This window comes from Pleuronectes platessa, chromosome 10, assembly GCF_947347685.1.
Source record: "Pleuronectes platessa chromosome 10, fPlePla1.1, whole genome shotgun sequence".
In the NCBI taxonomy this organism is placed as follows: Eukaryota; Metazoa; Chordata; class Actinopteri; order Pleuronectiformes; family Pleuronectidae; genus Pleuronectes; species Pleuronectes platessa.
This window is the reverse complement of record NC_070635.1, coordinates 467,200-488,910: the sequence shown is the minus strand read 5'-3', so window position 1 is coordinate 488,910 and position 21,711 is coordinate 467,200. Positions and strand designations below refer to the sequence as shown.

The following is a 21,711-nucleotide window of genomic DNA, read 5'->3' as shown; positions in this document are numbered from 1 at the left end:
TAACTGATAAAACTTTATTATCATAAGTCAGTTTGTCATTGTTTTGCACACAATGCTGCATATTAACACAACAATCAAGTCATGTGACTCAACACCTGTCCTCCATCTTTTATCAACTTAATCAAACTTCCTGTAATAAAAGAATCAATAAATAAACAATGACCAAACCAAATGCATCACACATTCCCCACAGGTTTGAGTACAGGAAGTAGAATTGCTGTGAATGATAAATAGGAAATTAACTTAGCATGTACAATCATTTCTTACAGATGTAAAATGATAGGTTGAACATTTGACTTATTGAGCAACAGTCATAGAGCGTCCACTTCCAGAGCGACTCTGCTTCAGGAAGTCAACTTCTCTTGTTCTTCTATAAAAAGAGTTTTAATTCCTGAACCAGCGTCTGAGATGAATCATAACCAAAAACCTTTGATTCAGAGAATGAAAATATTGAAATATATTATTTCAAGAGTGAAGGATCTACACTACCCATAATCCATTGCGAAGGTTGAAGATGATGAACATTTCCATGGTAACAGTGATGTCCACCAATCAGAGACATCACTTTTACAGCTGAGGATTGTGGGTAGTGTAATTTTGTTTTTAGGATTTTATAGAGTTTGTGTAAGAAAAGAAAGAAAAGTTGATTTAAGAGACTCAACAGTGCAGCTGCAGATCGAATCTTTCCAGAAACCAAATATGATTAATTTAATAATTAAAAAACTTAGAGTAAGAAATTGAATAAAGTTTTCTGACAGATGTTGTGGCACAAAATGACCACAAACTATCATTATAATCTAAAATCTCTCCAAAGATACTTAAGTTGTGCTTTTTAAAGTCGACTCCCACATTTCCGTTGACACACGAACATGCTCAGAGTAGAACCGCCCCTTTATCGGACACATCGTAAACGTCATCACTCTGATGACTCACTACCAGGAAACAGTCCCACATGGACATTTACATGCAAAACCACAGCTCATGCATTTGTCTTGAGGGAAGCAGAGGATGCAGACGTCTGTGAAGGCAGCTTCTTCATCCAGAACCAAAGTGCTTCACATCGGACCAACAATACCAAATTTAGCAAAATCTCAATTCACTATAAAAACAAACCGGGGGGGGGGGGGGGGTCATACATTCCTTCAGCGACTGTTTCCCGCCCGTCATGCTGTCAGCGGAGAAGCAGCGATTGGATTGGTCAGTGTTTTGTTTGTGTGCTTTTCATGTCCATATAAATAAACCCTCCTGAACGTAGCGAGACGTTGAGGCCCTGCATGCACCACGGACGCTAACGGTGCTACACTTAGCATTTTCAGACCTGACACTTGATGAAATGAATTATTTCCCCGTATAGAACTTTCCTAGTTCCCCTCAAACCCCTCTGCTGCCTGCTAGCAGTGGTCGCTAGGAAGCAAACGACACCCATGTTTAAGACAAGTCAAGATGGCGGCTGTGTGTAGCAGCATCGTGACATTTATTTGAGTCCGTGAGAGATGAGTAGTGCTGGGAACTATGACATATTGACTACTTGTATTGCTAGCTGGGCTGCGGTGGCTAACGAGCTAAGCACACACATGCATCACCACAGTGGCCGTTCTGCTACCTGTTAGCTCATGCTACCTGTTAGCTAACCATCGGATTAGCTGGTTTAGTTGCTAACGAGATCAAAGTGAGTTTATTGAAGCGTTTGTGTCTGTGTGAGCTTTAATTTGCTCGAAGTGAATTTGTTTTGAAATCTGACGTAAAACAGTTTTTCAAAACGAGCTGAACGCTAACGCAGAACAAAGAGGAAGACAAACTTAGCCGCAGCTTTTCATGCTACATAGCTGATGCTATTTAGAACCTGGATGTTGACCATGAAGGATTTACAACGTAGTAATTAGCGATTAGTGAGTGAGTCCACATAACATGAACTAACAGCTTCAATCATGTAAAGCCTTAAATGAACCACAGCGCCACACACAGGCCAAAAAGAAATGTGTCGGTTTGCTCTCGTAAAATTACAACTCTTTTTGGGGGTTCAGTGCGAAATTCTTCTCAATTACAACTTTACTGTTGAAATCTAAAAATGATGATTTTCTTTAACATGGTCCTGAAACTCTGTGGTACGTTTCTGATGAGTTCCTGAAAGTCATTGATTGGTTCATCAGTCATAACCTGAAAATAACTTTCGTTCTCTGGGTCTTTGGAGACGAGGCTGTGCTTAATGAACGGAGGGGTCGTCTAATGAGTTCCTCTTGAGCCGGCTGATTGAGACCAGGTCCTGAACGAACTCTGCAGGATGGTCTGAGTTCAGCATCAATACAGAAACATAGGAACCTCAGCTGCTGTGTTCACGCTGACCGACGCTGAACCCTTCATCTCTGAATGAGAACATCCCAGCTGCTGCACGTTCATGTGTTTCCATGATGAGAAGATCCAAACTGCAGCTTCTCCTCGAGGACGACAAGAGGTGAGGAGATGTCCTCGACTTGAACTGAGCTTTAAATGAAAGTATCTGTAAAATCGATGTTGTTGTAGAACACTTGTGTCTGATATAAACACCTCCTGGTGGTGAAATGCTGCGTGTAGCACCTTTAACATTTTCAATAACAACGAACAGAACACAGAGACATCTCCCTCCGTCCAGGACGCCACATGTGGTCAGCGGGCGGCGGCGCTCAGGGCCCGAACGGCCTGGAAGACTGGAACTTGCTGGGCACTTTGGGCTTGATGCCCTTGCTGTTGTAGTAGTCCACCACCTGGTTGGGCACTTCTGCAAGCACACTCTTAGCCAGAGCAGCTGGAGTCGCCTGCGGAGGAGAGAACATCACCATGAAACCACCAACTCTCCTCTGACATGAACCAAGGATCTCTAGGAATCAAACTGCAGATCCAACTGAACGGTCAACCCACTGGTTTCTGTAGGTGACGTCATCATCTCCTTCAAATCTACAGTCAACAAACATTTCTATAAAGCAATTTTGTGTCTTTTAGATGAGTCCTGACATCTGCACCAGACCCACATAGAGAACACCTCTACCCTCACATGCACACACACAGGATGTGCTACACACTGTTACTCTGTGCTGAATTGACTCCTCATCCTTCACAGAGGATTCTGGGAGCTGCAGTAAATGTGTGAAGCTCGTTCTCTCCTTCATCACAGATTTAACCAGGAGGGAGAAATAAACCAGGTTCTGAGAGACGAGCTGAATCTGCTGCTCACTGGAAGCTTCAGACTCACAGACTTGAAGCACACGGAGGAGAAATCAAGCTGCTGCCTCCTCAGCCTCCTGCTTTAAGGCTGAAAACTAATTTCTTCAATAACTTCACACCCTCTCTTCTCATTTCATCTCCTCCTCTTCCAATATGCTCTGATCCTCCGTCCTCTGCTCGGTTTATTACTTTCCTCTTCACTCTCATTCTTCACACTATCATTTTCTATCAAGCAACAAACTAAACAAACCAGCTGCTGCCACAGTTTAGTTCTTTAGGCTTTTAGTTCCACTGGGGCTGTGAACGCACAAATGTTTATGATGTTAACACAACACTGCTCCACGTAACATCACGCACGCACGTCTCTAAAAGTGGGACGAGCCTGAACGTAAATGTGACGCCACAATGGACAAAATTAAATTAGATATAAATCAAATAAAAAAAGAAAGATGTTTTGAGCAGGAGGGAAGTGACTTCCTGCTATAGAAACCAGGAAGTGACTTTAATCTCAGTGATGTTGGTGTTTGAGTGTTTTTATGCTTAAATCTTAATTTAGCTGCAGTTAGTGAATATAGAAAACAGGTGAACCAACCAGGAACCAATGAGCCCCAGAGAAATGAGTGACGAGGAGAAACATGGCTCTCAGATGGTTTCTGGTGGAACTCCTCAGACAGGAGGACATAAACATGTTTCAATCAGAACTAGTGAAACATTATTAATGTTTGAATTTCAATTTTTTAAACATGATTAAAATGACTCACATGTTTGAAGTTGCGAAAGGGGACAAACTGGACGATGTCTCGCAGGACGGGTTCTCCTTTGGGGGATCGGAGGATCCCGTCGTCCCCGTCCAGCATCTGCATGTCGCTGAAGTCGGCGTTCCCGACCCCCACGATGATGACGGACATGGGGAGGCGTGAGGCCTGGACGATGGCCTCCCGCGTGTCGGCCATGTCGGTGATGACGCCGTCCGTCAGGATCAGCAGGATGAAGTATTGCTGCAGGAGAGGAGACACGTTTGTGTGGTTCCATTACCGCCGCTCACTTTGTGTGATACAAGTTTAGAAAAGCTCAGGTTTTCAATCAGCCACTCAAATCCCATCTATGCAGTAAAGGTTCTGTGTGACTGTGTACTTTAGCATTGCATGGACAGCTAGCTTAGCATGTTCCGGGACGTGAGTGGGAAACTGTGATTGGTTGAGAAGCATTAAAGCAACAGAATGTTTGAATTCTACGTAAAGTTTCAAACTTCACATCACAAACATATGATCTCAGATCTCAGGATCACAAGGTTCAGGACGTTCAACTTTAAAATGACTCGTGGGCGGAGTTATCTTCAGCTGCTTCCTGGAGTCAACAACACTGGAACGAACTGGAACATGTCCAGTTCCTGATGTTCAGGACAGAAACATCTGTCACGTGTTCCAGGACTAAAGAAGCTGAGGGTCACTGAGTCCAGAACCATGATGAATGACCCGGTGCTCTCACCATGGCCTCCTTGGTGTGGACCTCCTGCGAGGCGGAGTTGGCGACCTTCTGGATGATGGGGGCGATGTTGGTGGGACCGTAGAGCTGCAGCTTGGGGAGGCAGGCCTGGTAGGCCTCCACGACTCCCTGGATACCTGAGCACACACCAAACACAGTCAGGAGGTTCACCTACAGGGTAACAACACAGATCCATCATCTCTGCTCCGAGCACCACGTCCTCTCTGCAGCGCCGCGGGTTCGATTCCAGCCTGAGTCCTGTACATGTCGCCGATCTCACTTTAACTATCAAATAACAATGAAGCAGAAAAAATGCTTAAAGAATTTGAAAGACTTCAGCAGCTTTTTAAATTCAGAATGAAACGTGACGATCAGCTGACTCCTCGTCACGTGACCATCAGCTGACTCTGATGTCACAGAGCTTCCTCTTTCTTCTACAGAGCACCTACCTGCACACTCCGGGTTCTCCTTGTTGAAATTCACCGCAAAGTCGTGGGAGACCTGGAGGGGGAGGGGGAGGGGGGAGGGGGAGGGGGAGGGGGAGACAGGAAGTCGGTTTGATATCTGTGATAATACTGAAAAAAACCTGAAGAAAGAATTATCTCTCTCCCTCTTCACCTTCATCTCTCTTCATCCTTTTTTCATTTTCTTCTGCTTGATCTAATCTAAGCTCCCCCCTCCCCCCCACACACAACCCTCCCATTACTCCTGAAGTGGTTCCCAGAGCTCATGGTTGGATCTGAGCTGGTGGATCTGGTGACTGCTCCACACTGAGTGGAGGGAGCAGTGAGGTCATCACACGACTCTGTTGTGTGGCTCAACTTGAACAGTTTATGAATCATCTTTATCTTTCATTAATAACTGTTTCAGTCTGAATCATCATTTAACACAGGGTCATTATTCAGTTCAACCAGCATCTTCCTGGGGAGAGGAGGAGGGGGGGGGGGGGGGTGGGCTGGTAATCACAGCCTCTGACTGGTCCGCCCCCCCTCTCTACTAACAGAGAGCATGCTGGGAGAAATGGCAGGAGGAGCAGTTCAATTACCTTGAAGTCAGGAGGGATCTGAGCGCCGAAGCCAAACGCCGGGAACATTTTGTCACTGGAAAAAGAGAAGTTGATAAGAATGAGGTTTGTGATTGGCTCAGCAGGAGTTAACGAGCTCATTCAGTCCACCTCCACTTCAGCACAGAGAAAAGACCTCTGATTGGCTGTGGCAGAGTCGGCGACCCTGAGGTGTGATTACCACTTCCTGCTCCAATCATACAACAAAGTGAAGAACAGTGAGAGAGCGGAGAACATGGAGGAGGAAGAGGAGTTGTTAAAGAACCACATGACACGCCCACTGACATCACGGTTCATCATTACACGTTTACTCTCTGATCAGTGGATCAACATTAAGTTCAAACTGGAGCACCACCAGGTGGCGCTGCAGCGACTAACTCAGTGATCATGAGTGTTAATGTTCAGAACGATGGATCCAGATGTTGTGTATTTAGATCCAGATGTTGATGCACATTGAGATAAACAGCATTTGTCAGTGACACCTGAAGAAAACCAGTTCCCATGTTGGTTTTAACTTCACACAGATTAAAAACCAGCTGATTGGACGAGTCTACACGTGAAGAGAAGTTTTCACGTCTCACTGAGAATTCAAAAAAACTAAAGACGCAGTTTCACTTCTTTTCCTTCATGTGTCAATAAGACATTTAGTCGCTGGGACAGAAAGTCAACGTGGAGACAATGATTTGTCCTTCAATAAACGCTATCACGTGATTGGCTGCTGGGTCAGACCCACCTGTCGTAGTCCTGGCAGATCTCCCCCACGGCCACCAGAGCCTTCAGGTACTCGTTGGGTTGGTACGGGTGGATGTAGTGAAGAGAGCAGCTGTTACGAGGATCTCCGTTAGAGGCCGTGAAGTCAATGGCTACCTGGAGAGACGACAGCCAATCACAGAGGAGCAGGAGGAGAGAGCTCAGCTAGTGACTAGGGCTGGGTACCGGTGTTTTTTCCAATACCGGTTCTTAACCGATACTTTAAAAAAAAAAACTTAACTTAAAACTATGAATATTATATGAACTGTTAACAAAAGTTAAAACTATACTTAAATAAATACAAATAAATACAAAACACACAGACTCTGACTCGTGACTCTGACTTCGGTGCCTGAGACAATTGAAGACTGAGGGTCTCTTCTCCATCACTGACCCCGTGTCTCCGAGGCCGGGGCTGTTGCAGGCAAGGCTTCGTTCCCCCCGCCCCCGACCCCCTCCCCCGGCCCCGGCGCCCGGCGGGGGGGGCAGCCAGCGCCGGGGAGAGGTCTCGAGAGGAGATCCTCCCACACCTGCACGGACGCCCTGACGTAGCGTAACGCGGAGACATGAGTTTGTCCACCGGCCGCCACGCCCGCCTCATGCGGGGCCCGACGGGAGGAGCCCCTCCCCCTGAAGGAAGGAGTGGAAGTGTGAGGAGGCGGGAGCAACGAAGACCTCAGTCCTCCATTGGCTCAGGCACCGAAATCTGATTTGCATGTCGGTCCGGGTCGGAACCGGTTGTATTGGAACCGGATCTCGGTACCCAACCCTAGTGACACACCCCCTAACAACTGAAGACAGTGTGAAGGTGCTTGGATTTTAAACTAGAGTCCAGAACTTTTAGATTCACACACATTACACACATTACACACAGTACACACAGTACACACAGTACACACATTAAACACAGTACACACACACAAGAATGAATAAAGGTCTTTGAGACGCAGCCGACCATGAAGAGGTTTCAATCGGTGGCTCCATCGCTGCCGGGGGGGGGGGGGGACGCAGCTTTGTCGGCGTGTTGCGTTACAACTCGAGTTTGTGTTGAACATGAAGACGGAGACAGGACGTAGACTGAAGAGACACACAAAACAGACACAAACTGAAAGTCTTTATAGATCACTGGTTTAACTGGTCACAGCTGCCGGTGCAAACTGGGACAGTGGAGAACTGGAGCATGTTGCCATGGTAACCGTTTCCATAGCAACGTCAGAGCTACTGGGAAAGCAGACAGCAATTTTTCCAGACACACAATAATGACCTGAGCATCACCTGTGTGTGTTTGTGTGTGTGTGTGCGTCAGTGTGTGTATCTATAGTTATGAGGCCAGTTTTGGTTCAATACCATCGGTCAGCATTGAGTTGTGGAGTCAGGGCTGGGGAATGAATTATTAAGTTTTCTCACAACTATAGAGAATGTGTGTGTGTGTGTGTGTCTGTGTGTGTGTGTCTGTGTGTGCTCTCACTGTAAACTGGATCTGACAGCCGCCCATGATGTAATCCAGGAACGAGTGCATCTTGATGATCTGCAGCAGAAAGGAAAACGTGAATATTTAAAGTTGTGACATCACACACATGGGAGGAGCCAGCTGGAAGCTGCTCTCATTCAAACTCCTCATCCATCAAGTGGGATGAAGTCGTAGCTGCTCAGTAATGTGTGTCTGTGTTGTGCGACCCTGGACTGTACGTGCTGAGTGTCATTGGACTAAATGTTATCTGGCTCTCGCCCGGCGGTTCGATTCCCCCGGCTGCCCTCGCTCGCCGGCTGAGTGCCGTTCAGCTTCGCCTGGCAGGAAGTGTCAGGTTAGTCAGGCGGCTCGCGGCTTCCTAATTGGTTCCCCTAGCCGCCTGTCAGCCGGCGCCAGGCGGCGAGAGAAACGAGACGAGGGCCGAAAAAATGATCCCTCAACTGTTCGGATTAAAAAAAACATTAAAGCCTCAAACAGATTGAAATGAAACCAGTTTGTGATGAAACAGAAACGTCACCTTGCACTGGTTCAGGATGACGATCCCAGAGTTCCTATAATTCTTCTTCTTCACTTTGTATTTGGGATTTAAACATGGCCACTGCACCTGCAACACACAAACACACAATCATCTTCGACAAACACTTTTCTGTCATATGATCGAGGGGGACGGAGACAGGAGACCTTCCTCCTGTCCTCGTCCCCCGTCTCTGTGGGAGTGGTTCTTAATTGCTTCATTAAGTTTGTCGAGATTCTTCTTTTACACACAACTGTTTTTAAAAAGCTGCTCGCACTGGGGTCAGAAACCGTTCACGTAAATTACACACACGCTTTCCACGGTTTAGTTTTATACATTGTGTATAAAATGTGTTTGTACGTGTTGACTGGAGTTTGACTACTAACTGTAGGCTATCATTATGTAAAGAGCATGTTGCCCCCAGAGTTCAGTTTGATGTTAACAACACGTGATGACCATGTTTCCTGTAAACACAGAACTCTTCAGTCCAGAACTCAGGAATCTGCGATGTGATTGGTCCAGCAGGAGCCGGCCGTGTCGGGACAAACCTGACGTCCACAAAACAACTGTTTGTAACTTCCACTGAAAAACATGCAGCTGTTGAGGGTTCGTTTTAAAACTAAAACTATGAAACTAAATTCATCCTGATTTCACTTCACAGGAATCTCAGCTGCATCATTGATCTTTTCATTTCGTTGTTCTGGCGATGAAGTGTTTCCTGTCGTAGAAACTCGGCTCACAGCTGGTTGTAGGAAGCATCGTGATGAGGTCATGAATTTGTTTCCGATCGATAACTGAAAATAACTGAAAATGAGTAATCTCGTTTCAGTCCCGTTCTTTGGTTACATGTAGTTTCTAACAGGTCAAGTTTACTTCTCAAGTGCATTCAACTCCATCCAGCCTTCACTGCTCAAAGTGAAGATGGAGAACGTGGGAGTGGACCAACACCTGGCTGCATGGACAACGGACTACCTCACCAAGAGACCACAGTATGTGAGGCTCCATCACTGTGTGTCTGACGTGGTGCTCTGCAGCACAGGTGCCCCTCAGGGTACGGTGCTCTCCCCTTTCCTCTTCACCCTCTACACCTCCGACTTCACCCACAACACCACATCCAGAAGTTCTCTGATGACACAGCCATCGTTGGATGTGTTCCTGAGGGGAATGACCTGGAGTACAGGGCGGTCATCACAGACTTCGTCAGCTGGAGTGAGCTGAACCAGCTTCAGCTGAACACCAGCAAGACGAAGGAGATGATCGTGAACTTCCGGAAAAAAGCATCCAACTTAACACCAGTGAACATCCAGGGATTGGACATAGAGGTGGTGGAGAACTACAAATTCCTGGGTGTTCACCTCAACAACAAACTGGACTGGTCGGACAACACACATGCCCTCTATAAGAAGGGCCAGAGCCGCCTCCATCTGCTGAGGAGGCTGAGGTCCTTCGGAGTGTGCAGGGCTCTCCTCAGGACTTTTTATGACTCTGTGGTGGCCTCAGCCATCTTCTACGCGGTGGTCTGCTGGAGGGGGGGTAGCACGGACAGAGACAGGAGCAGGCTCAACAGACTGATAAGAAGAGTGAGCTCTGTCCTGGACTGTCCTCTGGACTCCATTGAGGAAGTGGGGGACAGAAGGATGTTAGCCAAGCTGGCGTCCATCATGGGCAACACCTCTCACCCCCTACATGACATTGTGGGGTCCCTGAGCAGCTCCTTCAGCAGCAGACTGTTACACCCACGGTGTAAGAAGGAGAGGTTCCGCAGGTCCTTCATCCCGGCCGCAGTCAGGCTCTACAACACCAGCACCACCTGATAATGTTGTAGTCCCTGTCGATTATCTCTATCTCCACTCAACCTCTCACCATAGCTGTATTTGTATTTTTATTTTTCTTATTTATGTTTGTATTTTTTTACTCAGTTCACTACCATGCACAATAATTATTTACAACACTTTACATCTATATTTATATCATGGTCACTTAAAATGGTTACATTGCATTATTTATATTTCCAGTATGCTATGTTGTAGTATTATTTATATTATGGTCACTTACTTTTTAATTATTTTTCTGTATCATGGTCACTACTGTTGCAATATTACTTATAATATTTTTGTTTTCATTACAATAACACTTACATCATTCCACTTTATCCCCAGCCCCTGCTTTTGCACAGTGTCTGTTTTGCAGGTTGTTTGTTATCTGTACTCTTATTATGTGTAGTTTTAGTAGTGTACATATTGTGATCTTTTTTATTGTGCTTCGGCACTGTTACTTTAATTCTGTTTTTCTTTATTGCTGTAACAAGTGAATATCCCCATTGTGTGGATAAATAAAGAAATCTAATCTAATTAAAATGTAAGGTTACGAGCCGACTGTCACTGTGGAGCAAAGATCCAGATCCCAGAGCAGAAGACCGTCCTCAGCTGAGCAGGGCGGGGGGGCAGCAGCAGCTCTCTGTGCAGCCCACAGATGGATGAACAGATGGTCTCTGGAGGCTCCACTTCACAGGGATTTCTCGTTTCAGTCTCGCCGACTGTCGGCAAAGGGAGGAGGCCAATAAATAAACTGTGAAGAGGAGAAGAAGAAGGGAGGTCTCCTCCAGATGATGAAACCCTCCTCCTGGTTAACGGCAGGAGGAAGAGGAAGTCCTCTCCTGTTTTACTGAATTCAAAGTGGAGGAGACTAGTTTGATCCAATCAGATCGTTTTAAACAGTGAGGAGTGGAACCCACAGAACGATCAAAGATTCAAGCTTCTGTACTTTCAGCCTCCTCTTCAAGCTGGAGCTGGATTTGAATTCATTTCTTCCTCTGCGCTCTGAAGGTGGATGTGTTAATGAAACCTGTGGCGTCCCACGGGATCATCACACTACAAACACTCTGATAATGAGACAGCTGAGAGAAGCTGTTTGTTCGGATCGTCGTCGTCTTCGGGAAATTTCCAGAGAAAACCCAGAAGCTGAGCCTCTGGAAACCTGAACCGATGAAGAGCTGCACTTCAATGAGCGCCTGGTTTCTGAAGTGTCTCTGAGCTGTGACCTCATCATCTGTCTCTGCCGCCGGCGTCTGTCCAAACAAACGCTGCGGTGTTACGGCCCGAGGGGGGGGGGGGGGGGGTCACGCTGCTAATTGGAACTTTCATGGGAACCTGGAGCTCAAGGACCTCAGGTCATTTCTGGTTAAACCAGCTGAGATCAAACTGAAGTGTGTAGCCACGTTAGCATCGAGGGAAGGTGACAGTGGTCAGAACAGACACAGCAGAGATTTAACTGCTGCTGATCTCTGACCAGTCACAGCTGCAGTGACCTCAGCCTCACTGCCCACCACGACAACAACATGGTCAGCTAAGTGCTAATCAACGAACAGCATCAAGTTACAAAGACAGAACGCAGGAGTTTGATGTTCATTACAAATGTAAACTTCAGGTCAAGTTACAGCAGCATCTCCCAGAGCTATAGTTATACTATGTTAAGATTATTACATCAGCAACAGGAGAAAACAATTAGCAGCAGGTTGTTCTGCTTCTGATGAGACTCAACGTTACACACGTTCTGTAAACTTTACACACGTTCTATAAACGTTACACACGTTCTGTAAACTTTACAACAGTAGTCCAACATCGCTCCGCCCTGAAACAACAGACGCTAACTTTAAACACCAGGTTGCAAATACTACAAGATAAACAGTTCAACACCATGAAAACCTCTGTGTTCATAAAGCAGTCGGAGCCATTTTAAATGTAAAATAATATATATTCTTCAGATGATGGAAGAACATAAAGTTCTGGAAACTGGAAACAACACGTCGTACAGCCAGAGAAAAGACTCAGTGGGCGACAAAGACGTGAAAAGTTACTTTACATGTCGTGTTTAAAATCTCTCTTCCTGCTCGGTTACACACTGTGTTGTTGTTTATCTTGTATCTGAACTGAGACCAGCGGGTGGACCAGTGAGCAGTGTTTCCTTCAGGAGGAGGTGGAGACCAAACCAGAGACAAAAGTTTGTTCACATGTGGTCATGTTGACTGATGTTTAGAAATAACATGTGGCAGCAGCCTCCCTGTCTCCTCCAGAGCCCCGTGTGTTGAGCTGTGTGTTTGTCTCGTTGTGTAACAGCGTGTCGGAGTGTGTGCGCGGTGGCGTCACAGTCTGAGTCTCACTGAGCTGGTAAATTGATTGTGCGGCTGCAGGAGTGAGCAGGTATCTGCCTCACTTCCATCGACTCCCAGAGGAACCGGAGCATGAAGAGGATCTGATTCAACACCACAGGAAACCTCTTTAAATACACGTCCACACAAAAACAACACAATCATCTGTGATGAGCAGAATCTGCTGACGACAAACTGAGCAGCCAGTAACAATGTAATGTGAGGAAGGACTCTAACATGAACATGATCAATGGAGCGTACCTGTCTCCCTTCACTGGCTCCTCTCATCTCTTTGAACGAGGCCTCGAACTCTCCGATGTAGTCGTGTTTCCCGTTCGAGTCCCAGTCCCACACGGTGCACTGCGCCCACAGGAAGTGTTACTGACAGGAAGTGCTACTGACAGGAAGTGCGACTGACAGGAAGTGTTACTGACAGGAAGTGCTACTGACAGGAAGTGCGACTGACAGGAAGTGTTACTGACAGGATGTGTTACTGACAGGAAGTGTTACGACAGGAAGTGTTACTGACAGGAAGTGCTACTGACAGGAAGTGTTACGACAGGATGTGTGACTGACAGGAAGTGTTACGACAGGAAGTGTGACTGACAGGAAGTGTGACTGACAGGAAGTGTGACTGACAGGAAGTGCTACGACAGGAAGTGTTACTGACAGGAAGTGTTACTGACAGGAAGTGCTACTGACAGGAAGTGTGACTGACAGGAAGTGTTACTGACAGGAAGTGTTACGACAGGAAGTGTGACTGACAGGATGTGTGACTGACAGGAAGTGTTACTGACAGGAAGTGTTACGACAGGATGTGTGACTGACAGGAAGTGTGACTGACAGGAAGTGTGACTGACAGGAAGTGTTACTGACAGGAAGTGTTACGACAGGATGTGTGACTGACAGGAAGTGTGACTGACAGGAAGTGTTACGACAGGATGTGTTACTAGCAACTTTCACAAGAGACAGAGAGAAAGATAGTCTGTGTGTGTGTGTGTGTGTGTGTGTGTGTGTGTGTGTGTGTGTGTGTGTGTGTGTGTACCTGCAGCTTGCGTTCATGGTCTCCACTGCAGAGTGAGTTGAGGGAAACTTTGAAGGTTTTCCACACTGGGTTGAGATTATTCATAACAGTCTGTCAGACAGAGAGGAAACAGCTGATTCACGATGAAGATGTTTATGAAGAAGATGATGATGATGACTTCACAGTTTCGCTGTGATGTCACTAAGTACGTCTGTGTGTTCAGACCTCAGTTCTGTAGACAAGTTGCAGAGTGGCATCTTCATTCAGTCTGTAGATCTCCAGGAACGGATCTGACTTAGTGAAGAAGTCCTGAACACACACACACACACACACACACACACACACACACACACACACACACACACACACACACACACACACACACACACACACACACACACACACACACACACACACACACACACACACACACACACACACACACACACACACACACACACACACACACACACGTGTCAGTTGCTGGTCTGAAGCCTTAGTTTCACATCTTGTTCAGCGCCATCCAACCAGAAGTAACCATATTTGGAGGATTGAGGGGTGGAGCCTGACTAAGAGCATGAGTACACGCCCACCTACACCTGCACCAATTGGATGGTACTAGCTGTCAATCACACAATGGTAGCCCCCCCCACCCCCCCCCAAAAAAACATCCGGTGCTTTATGGTCTGTTTGACTCTAAATGATCATAATTCACTAAATGAGCATCAGCTGTTTGAAGAAGATATAGAAACTACCAGAGGAGTCGCCCCCTGCTGGTCACTACACAGAAGACAGGTTTTAGGCTCCACCTTCTTCATTAACTGCCTTCAAAGATTGTTGCTTCACAGTGAAGCAACGCAACCGTCTCATTTCAAATGTGTCCTTCAGGGAAACATATCCCAGGATTCATAGTGCACCACGAAGCTAACAAGCTAGCTCTGAGCGTAGCTAACGATCTGCCTCTCGGGTTCAGTGATGAAGGAGGTGGATCCCGAATCAGACCCAGTCACATGCTCTGGATTTTACAGGAGGAAGAAGATTTATCTTTACGATATATTCCAAGAACTACATTAACACAAAGAACTCTGAAGGGCGTCGTCCAGCTGCAGGTCACATCTGTCCAAACGTCACATGACAATAAAAATCTGTTCGTCTAATTTTCATCGAAACTTTATTAATCCGAGTTGTCAATCCAAAACTTTATTAAAACAAAGGAAACATCCGGAGTTTCACTCTAAAAAAAATAGATTTTTATTAAAACTTTAAGAAAAAGAAACAGGAGCGTCAGACAAAATAAACACACACACAGTGGTAACACACAAACACACACACACACACAGTGGTAAACCACTCACACACACACAGTGGTTACACACACACACACACACACACACACACACACACACACACACACACACACACACACACACACACACACACACACACACACACACACACACACACACACACACACACACACACACACACACACACACACACACACACACACACAGGTTACCTTATCATCCAGTTTCCTGGCGCTGAAGGAGAGCTCGATGTAGTCGTCGTTCCCCGTCAGCTCCTCCGCTGAGATCTAAACAAACACACACACACACACACATCCCCACACCCCCCCCACACACACACACCAATGTGACATTTTAACACGACTGAACATGAACGACATAAAGCTAAATCATTTGAACCGCCCCCTGGTGGCTGCCTGCAGTATTGGTCATAAACCCCACCTCCTCCGTGTTAGCAGACGGAACTTGGACCAAAATAAAAAATCCATCACGGAAAAAGAAGAAAGGCAAGAATGAAAGAATAAGAGAGAGAGAGATGATAACGGAGAGAGAGAAGCAGTGAAAAATATAAAAAAGAAAGATAGAAAGAATAGAGGAGTGAAAGATGACAGGAAGCAGCGATCAACAGAAGAAAGGATGGAAGGAAGGAAGCTAACAGGTAAAGAAAAGAATGGAGAGAAGAATGACGGAGAAAGACAAAAAGAGGAAACAGGAAAAAGAAATAAAACTTCCTGTTCACAGAACATTTCAAAATAAATGCAGTCAGCTGTGGATCAACGATGACTCGGCGGAACCCAGACGAGAGGATCAGCTGACTCAGTGACTCCGCCCATTTCAACAAAACGCAATTAACTTCATGAAGAATGTGTTTACATGGAAACACATTGTAATCAGATTACACATGATCACACATGACGAAGGGAACCAATCAGAGAGGGACTCACCGTGATGATGGTTTTTCCCACAGTTCCTCCAGGTCTGAGCAGAGCTTTAGATAGTTTCCTCTGAGAGATGATCTACACACACACAGACACACACACACAGAAACACAGAGAGAGACACACACAGAGACACACGCACACACAGAGACACAGAGAGACACACAGAGAGAGACACAGAGAGACACACAGAGAGACACACACACACAAAGAGACACACACAGAGAGACGTACAGAGAGACACACACACAGAGAAACACAGAGAGAGACACACACACACAAAGACACACACACAGAGAGACAAACACACAAACTTGATCAGTTACACTTGATCTGATTGATCACTATTACATTTCTGCTGTTTTGAGCTCAGAGTCTAACTCGTCCTAAACAGACGAGTGTCTTTGAACCTGTTCGTCCTCTGAGTCTTTGTCCTGTGGACGTCCTGCAGGTGTCGAACGGACCAATGAGCTGCAGCTTGAATCTGCCTCACTCGCTTTGTGTTTTTGTGTTTGACGTTTGGAAAAAACACATTTTACATGAAACTTTTAAACTTTGAAGTTTACACATTTCCAGAAAGTGAGGATGATGTTGAATGATCTGGTTTCAGATCTGGTTTCAGATCTTGTTTCAGATTTGGACCTGGACTTAGATCTGGTTTCAGACCTGGACCTGGACTTAGATCTGGTTTTAGACCTGGACCTGGACTTAGATCTGGTTTCAGACCTGGACCTGGACTTAGATCTGGTTTCAGACCTGGACCTGGACTTAGATCTGGTTTTAGACCTGGACCTGGACTTAGATCTGGTTTCAGACCTGGACCTGGACTTAGATCTGGTTTTAGACCTGGACCTGGAAATAGATCTGGTTTCAGACCTGGACCTGGACATAGATCTGGTTTCAGACCTGGACCTGGACTTGTTTGGTATCAGTTCCTGCTCTGGTTATCATGAAGCTGTATTGTTTGAGAACTGTTTCCTCTTCGTCATGGACCTGCAGCTCGTCTCCTGGCTCCGTCCTCTCTCCTCTTCCTCAGAGGGGGCTCCTGGCGGTTCCTTCCCGGCCCGTCAGCAGAGCGTCGACCATCTGGCCGGCGAAGGAGCTGGCAGAGACAAAGACGAGGAGGAGGAGCGGGGGGGGAGTCTCCACCATGTGGGAGCTGATTGTTCCGTCTCAGCCTTGGCGGCTGCTCCTCGTCTTCTGCTCTGCTTGTTCAAACTCTTCCAACACGGTGCTTCATCCCCCCCCCCCCCCCCCCCACGCCACCAGGAAACTGAAAACGTCGCTCGCCATCGGCCATGACGAGAACAATTAACTCTGCCAACGACAGATGGAGAAAAACTCCTAAAGTCTATATTTAAGATTATTTCTTTTTCGCAGACTTTCAGGTTCACCAGAGGAAGAATCAGTCGGTTATTAATATGGAGTGTAGCAGCCTGACAGGACCACACATGTGTAACTATAATGTATAACTATAATCTGTAAGCATGATGTATAACAGCACCTGTCCCAGCGTGCACTGCACTGAGCCCAGGAGGTCGGTGTCCTTCAGGCCGTTGTAGCTGCTGTTGATGTCGTGCAGCTCGAAGCGGAGACGCTGCACCTCTTCAAAATAAAAGTCCAGAGTGAAAACCTTAGAGTAGGTGGGGTTCACACAGCTGCGCATCACCTCTGTCCGGTCCACCTGCAGGAGACACCGACACACAACACGAGGAATCATATTTATAAAATCATTATATCACATTTGTTTTTATTATTGAACTGAAAGGAAGACACACAGGAAGTGGAAGACCTGTCAGTCCCGCCTACACTGATTGATTGACAGGTGACCTTGGTGGCAAGATGGAAACTGAAAAAGTAAAACCAGTTTAATTTTGAGTAAATATAAATCAGTAAAACATCAGTGACCCAGGGACGGTCGGTCCAGCTGAGGACCTGAACTGTCCCTGGGCTCAAGATTCAAGGCAGAGCTCCCATAGGATGAGGAAACACAAAGAGACACAACGTGACACAAAGAGACACAAAGAGACACATGAGAGACACAAAGAGACACAAAGAGACACAACGTGACACAAAGAGACACAAAGAGACACATGAGAGACACAAAGAGACACAAAGAGACACATGAGAGACACAAAGAGACACAAAGAGACACATGAGAGACACATGAAAGACACAAAGAGACACAAAGAGACACATGAGAGACACAAAATCGAGCAGCAGAGAGAAGATGAAGAGAAGTTTGAGTCCGTGTGGACGTTTCCACCGCCGCTAAAAATAACCCTTACCCTTAAGTGGGTCAATGGAAACCAGTCTGACAAGTCACAGCGAGCACACACACTAACACACTGGCCAACAGGAAGTGACCACTTTAACAACAAACATTTAAAAACAACACATTCACAAACACAGACCTTTAAAGACTGATCTCAGATCAGATGTGCAGGATCAAATATTATGGTAATTTCAATCTTATTAAAGAACTTCAGCATTTAAGATTCAGTGAACAAAAGAGCAGCCTACACTGACTGGAGATCAGAGCTGAAGCACATTCTGTGTCTGTCCTCTCAACCCCCCCCCCCCTCGCCCTGTCTGAAATAAGTTGATAGTAATCATGTAAACAAACTGTGTTCATCTGTCTGTCCCTCAAACAGCTCAAGTGTTTTCTCAGTCCTCAGAAGAAGCCAAACCGAAGGTCGGGAGGAAAAAAGACAAAAAGACAAAAAGACAAAAAGAAACGGAAAGTCAGATAAGAAGAAATAAACGAGAATGAAAACATTAAAATCATCACAACCAGAAACTAGAGCTGAGTTCACTCAGGCTGCTGTGGCGACCTACCTCCATCCACTGTCCATGGGACTGCACCTTGAGGACGACGCAGGGGTCGGGCTTGGACAGAGCGTCTCGGTCCGAGAGTCCTTTACAGGTGAGTCGCAGTTCCACTTTGGTCAGACAGGGGGTGCCGAAGAGACCCAGGGAGTCGGTCGCTGAGTCGTAGATGTCACTCATGGTGGGGGCGGGACAGGAAGTCTACGGGAGGACAAATGATTGGTTAACGGGATGGTGTCTTCGAACACATTACACCTCAGTTCATTACAACAGGATTCTCTAGGAGCTGAGGCTGGTGGTTTTCTTTCTGAAGGAGGTCATGTGACAGGAGCCGGACCAATCAGCAACGGGTTGAGAGCGTCTACGTCATCGTTTCCAAACGCCTTCGTTTCTGTTTGTCAAGTAAAAACTTTCTAAAACTCCAGAGTAGTTTGTTTTAAAATGTAAACGTAGTCGTGAAGATGAACTTTATGTTTTTTTAAGATCTTTGTTTGTGGCGGAGGCAGAATGTGTTCATGTCTGAATCATCTCCAAAAAACAATGACGTCCTTTATCTTTGTCATTTGCAGGAAATAAATCCTTTTTATTCCATTTGCTCACAGAAATGTAAAAGTCTAAACTCATTCAAAATCCTTTCTACTGTTGCATGTAACAACATCATGTATTTGATGATTCAGCTGATTCACTGTGATTTATCACATTTATTTAGAACCATGTTCACACAAGAGGACCTGCACTAACGCAGCACCACACAAACCGCTCGGACTCTTTGTTTCTAGTTAAGATTTCGATCTTAAAGAAAATGACAATTTCCATAAAATGATTTGATTATTTTCCGTTGTTTCCAATTTTGAAAAACATGTCCACAAAAGATGTCATCACCACTTTCCAAAACCAACCACCCTCGATATATCACTTTTGAGAAATGTCGTCAGTTTCCAAACTTCATCCAAACATCTTTAACTGAAAGTTCACGTTTATTTTGTTGCATTATTCCTGAATTAAAATTTTTAACGCCAAAAATATGTGAAAGAAAAAGAAAAGGGTTATTTTCTATTTGAATAAATAGTGTTTGATCAGATTTGAACGTTTTGCATCTTCACGTTCTATCGTGTGATCTTCAGCCTCCGTCGTCTGAGGAACCATCACAGGAACCATTTCCACTGCATCAGCAATCGAATCTCCACTTCAACCACCAGTCACTTCATGATCCATTATCCCATCAGCAGCACTATCATCCCATGAGCCTCTGGCAGAGCGAGGCAGCCTCAATGTTCTGCACAGGAAGTCACAGATACCGTCCTGTGAAACCTCCTCACGCCGCCGGCTCCGGTTACAGTGTGAGGAGGAAGGAGGGAATCCAGGAGGTGGTTTAAAAACACACCACAGATCTGGAGACCATCAGTTTTCACTGGTAAGTCACTGACATACAGCAACATGAGGATATCTCAGGTAGAACAGCAACACAACTACAAATCAGAAAATACACGTAATTAGAAAAACTTAAATTAAAAACATTGAGTTTCTTCTTCTTCAGTGACGAGTCGGGTCACAGGAGCAAAGAGGCAAAGAGGTGTCTTCACTCCTGGAGGAGAACGAGTGGACGTGTGGATGAGGGTTCTAACACCTGAAACCTGAAGAACACAAACATCTCAGGATGAAGAAGAGGAGCCGGACACGTAGAAGACGAAGACGTCCACTTGGAAACACGAGGAGGTTCCAGATCTTCTGGTGATGAGGGCGACTCCGGTGTGGAGGAGCTGTAAACAACAACACTGATCTGTCCACAGCAGAGTTCACACGTCATTCAGACATCGTGAAGGACATGTCCACATGATCCGGCATGTTTGTCTTCATGGTTTGTTTCCTGCTCTGAGCTGGAACTGATTCATTTAGTTATTATAACGACGACACTGAGAGTCTGACGTGTTGACAGTTGGGGGGGAGGGGGGGGGCAGGGGTGTTGTAGTCTCTCTGTTTGAATGACATGTCTCTAACATGTCGCTAACATGTCTCTAACATGTTCGGACTCCAGTTCTCTGTCTCTAACATGTCGCTAACCTGTCTCTAACATGTCTCTAACATGTTCGGACTCCAGTTCTCTGTCTCTAACATGTCGCTAACATGTCTCTAACATGTTCGGACTCCAGTTCTCTGTCTCTAACATGTCTCTAACATGTTCGGACTCCAGTTCTCTGTCTTTAACATGTCGCTAACATGTCTCTAACATGTCTCTTACATGTTCGGACTCCAGTTCTCTGTCTCTAACATGTCTCTAACATGTTCGGACTCCAGTTCTCTGTCTCTAACATGTCTCTAACATGTTCTGACTCCAGTTCTCTGTCTCTAACATGTCGCTAACATGTCTCTAACATGTTCGGACTCCAGTTCTCTGTCTCTAACATGTCTCTAACATGTTCGGACTCCAGTTCTCTGTCTCTAACATGTCTCTAACATGTTCGGACTCCAGTTCTCTGTCTCTAACATGTCTCTAACATGTCCTGAACCATATTCTGACTCCAGTTCTCTGTCTCTAACATGTCTCTAACATGTTCTGACTCCAGGTATCTGTCTCTAACATGTCTCTAACATGTCCCGACCCATGTTCTGACTCCAGTCCTGTCTCACTCATGCAGAGACATGGATCAGATGAAGTCCATGTGAGATGACAGAAGTCACAGAAGCGTTTTACCTGCTCACAGCCTCAGAGAGAAGAAGCATCAGAAAGTTTCCGGATTCAGCTCCGCTTCATCTCCATCTTCTGTGTCCTGTGTCCTGTGTCCTGTGTCCTGCTCCTGCTCCTGCTCCTGCTCCTGCTCCTGCTCCTGCTCCTGCTCCTGCTCCTGCTCCTGCTCCTCCTCCACCTCCTGCTGTGGTTGTCGGAGCCTCTGCAGCCCACAGCCGCCTCTCACGCCTTTATAGCGGGGGAAGCCTCACACACACACCGGGGAGGAGGAGACACGGAGAGAGCAGCGGGCTGCAGCG

General features: G+C 46.1%; 1 protein-coding gene across 1 annotated transcript; it reads right to left on the bottom strand.

The window, feature by feature from the left end:
• Positions 1–21,570, bottom strand: cpne4a (copine IVa). The gene is made up of 16 exons (XM_053432041.1): positions 21,419–21,570; positions 18,736–18,927; positions 17,402–17,581; positions 15,904–15,975; positions 15,172–15,246; positions 13,878–13,961; positions 13,674–13,763; positions 12,890–12,988; positions 8,485–8,571; positions 7,965–8,024; positions 6,480–6,613; positions 5,729–5,783; positions 5,133–5,184; positions 4,687–4,820; positions 3,960–4,196; positions 1–2,792 (listed from the first exon to the last, which is right to left on the bottom strand). Exons 2-16 carry the CDS (start codon positions 18,904–18,906, stop codon positions 2,661–2,663), a joined length of 1,662 nt encoding a protein of 553 aa, XP_053288016.1. The 5' UTR covers positions 18,907–18,927; positions 21,419–21,570; the 3' UTR covers positions 1–2,660.
• Positions 21,571–21,711: the final 141 nt, after the last annotated feature.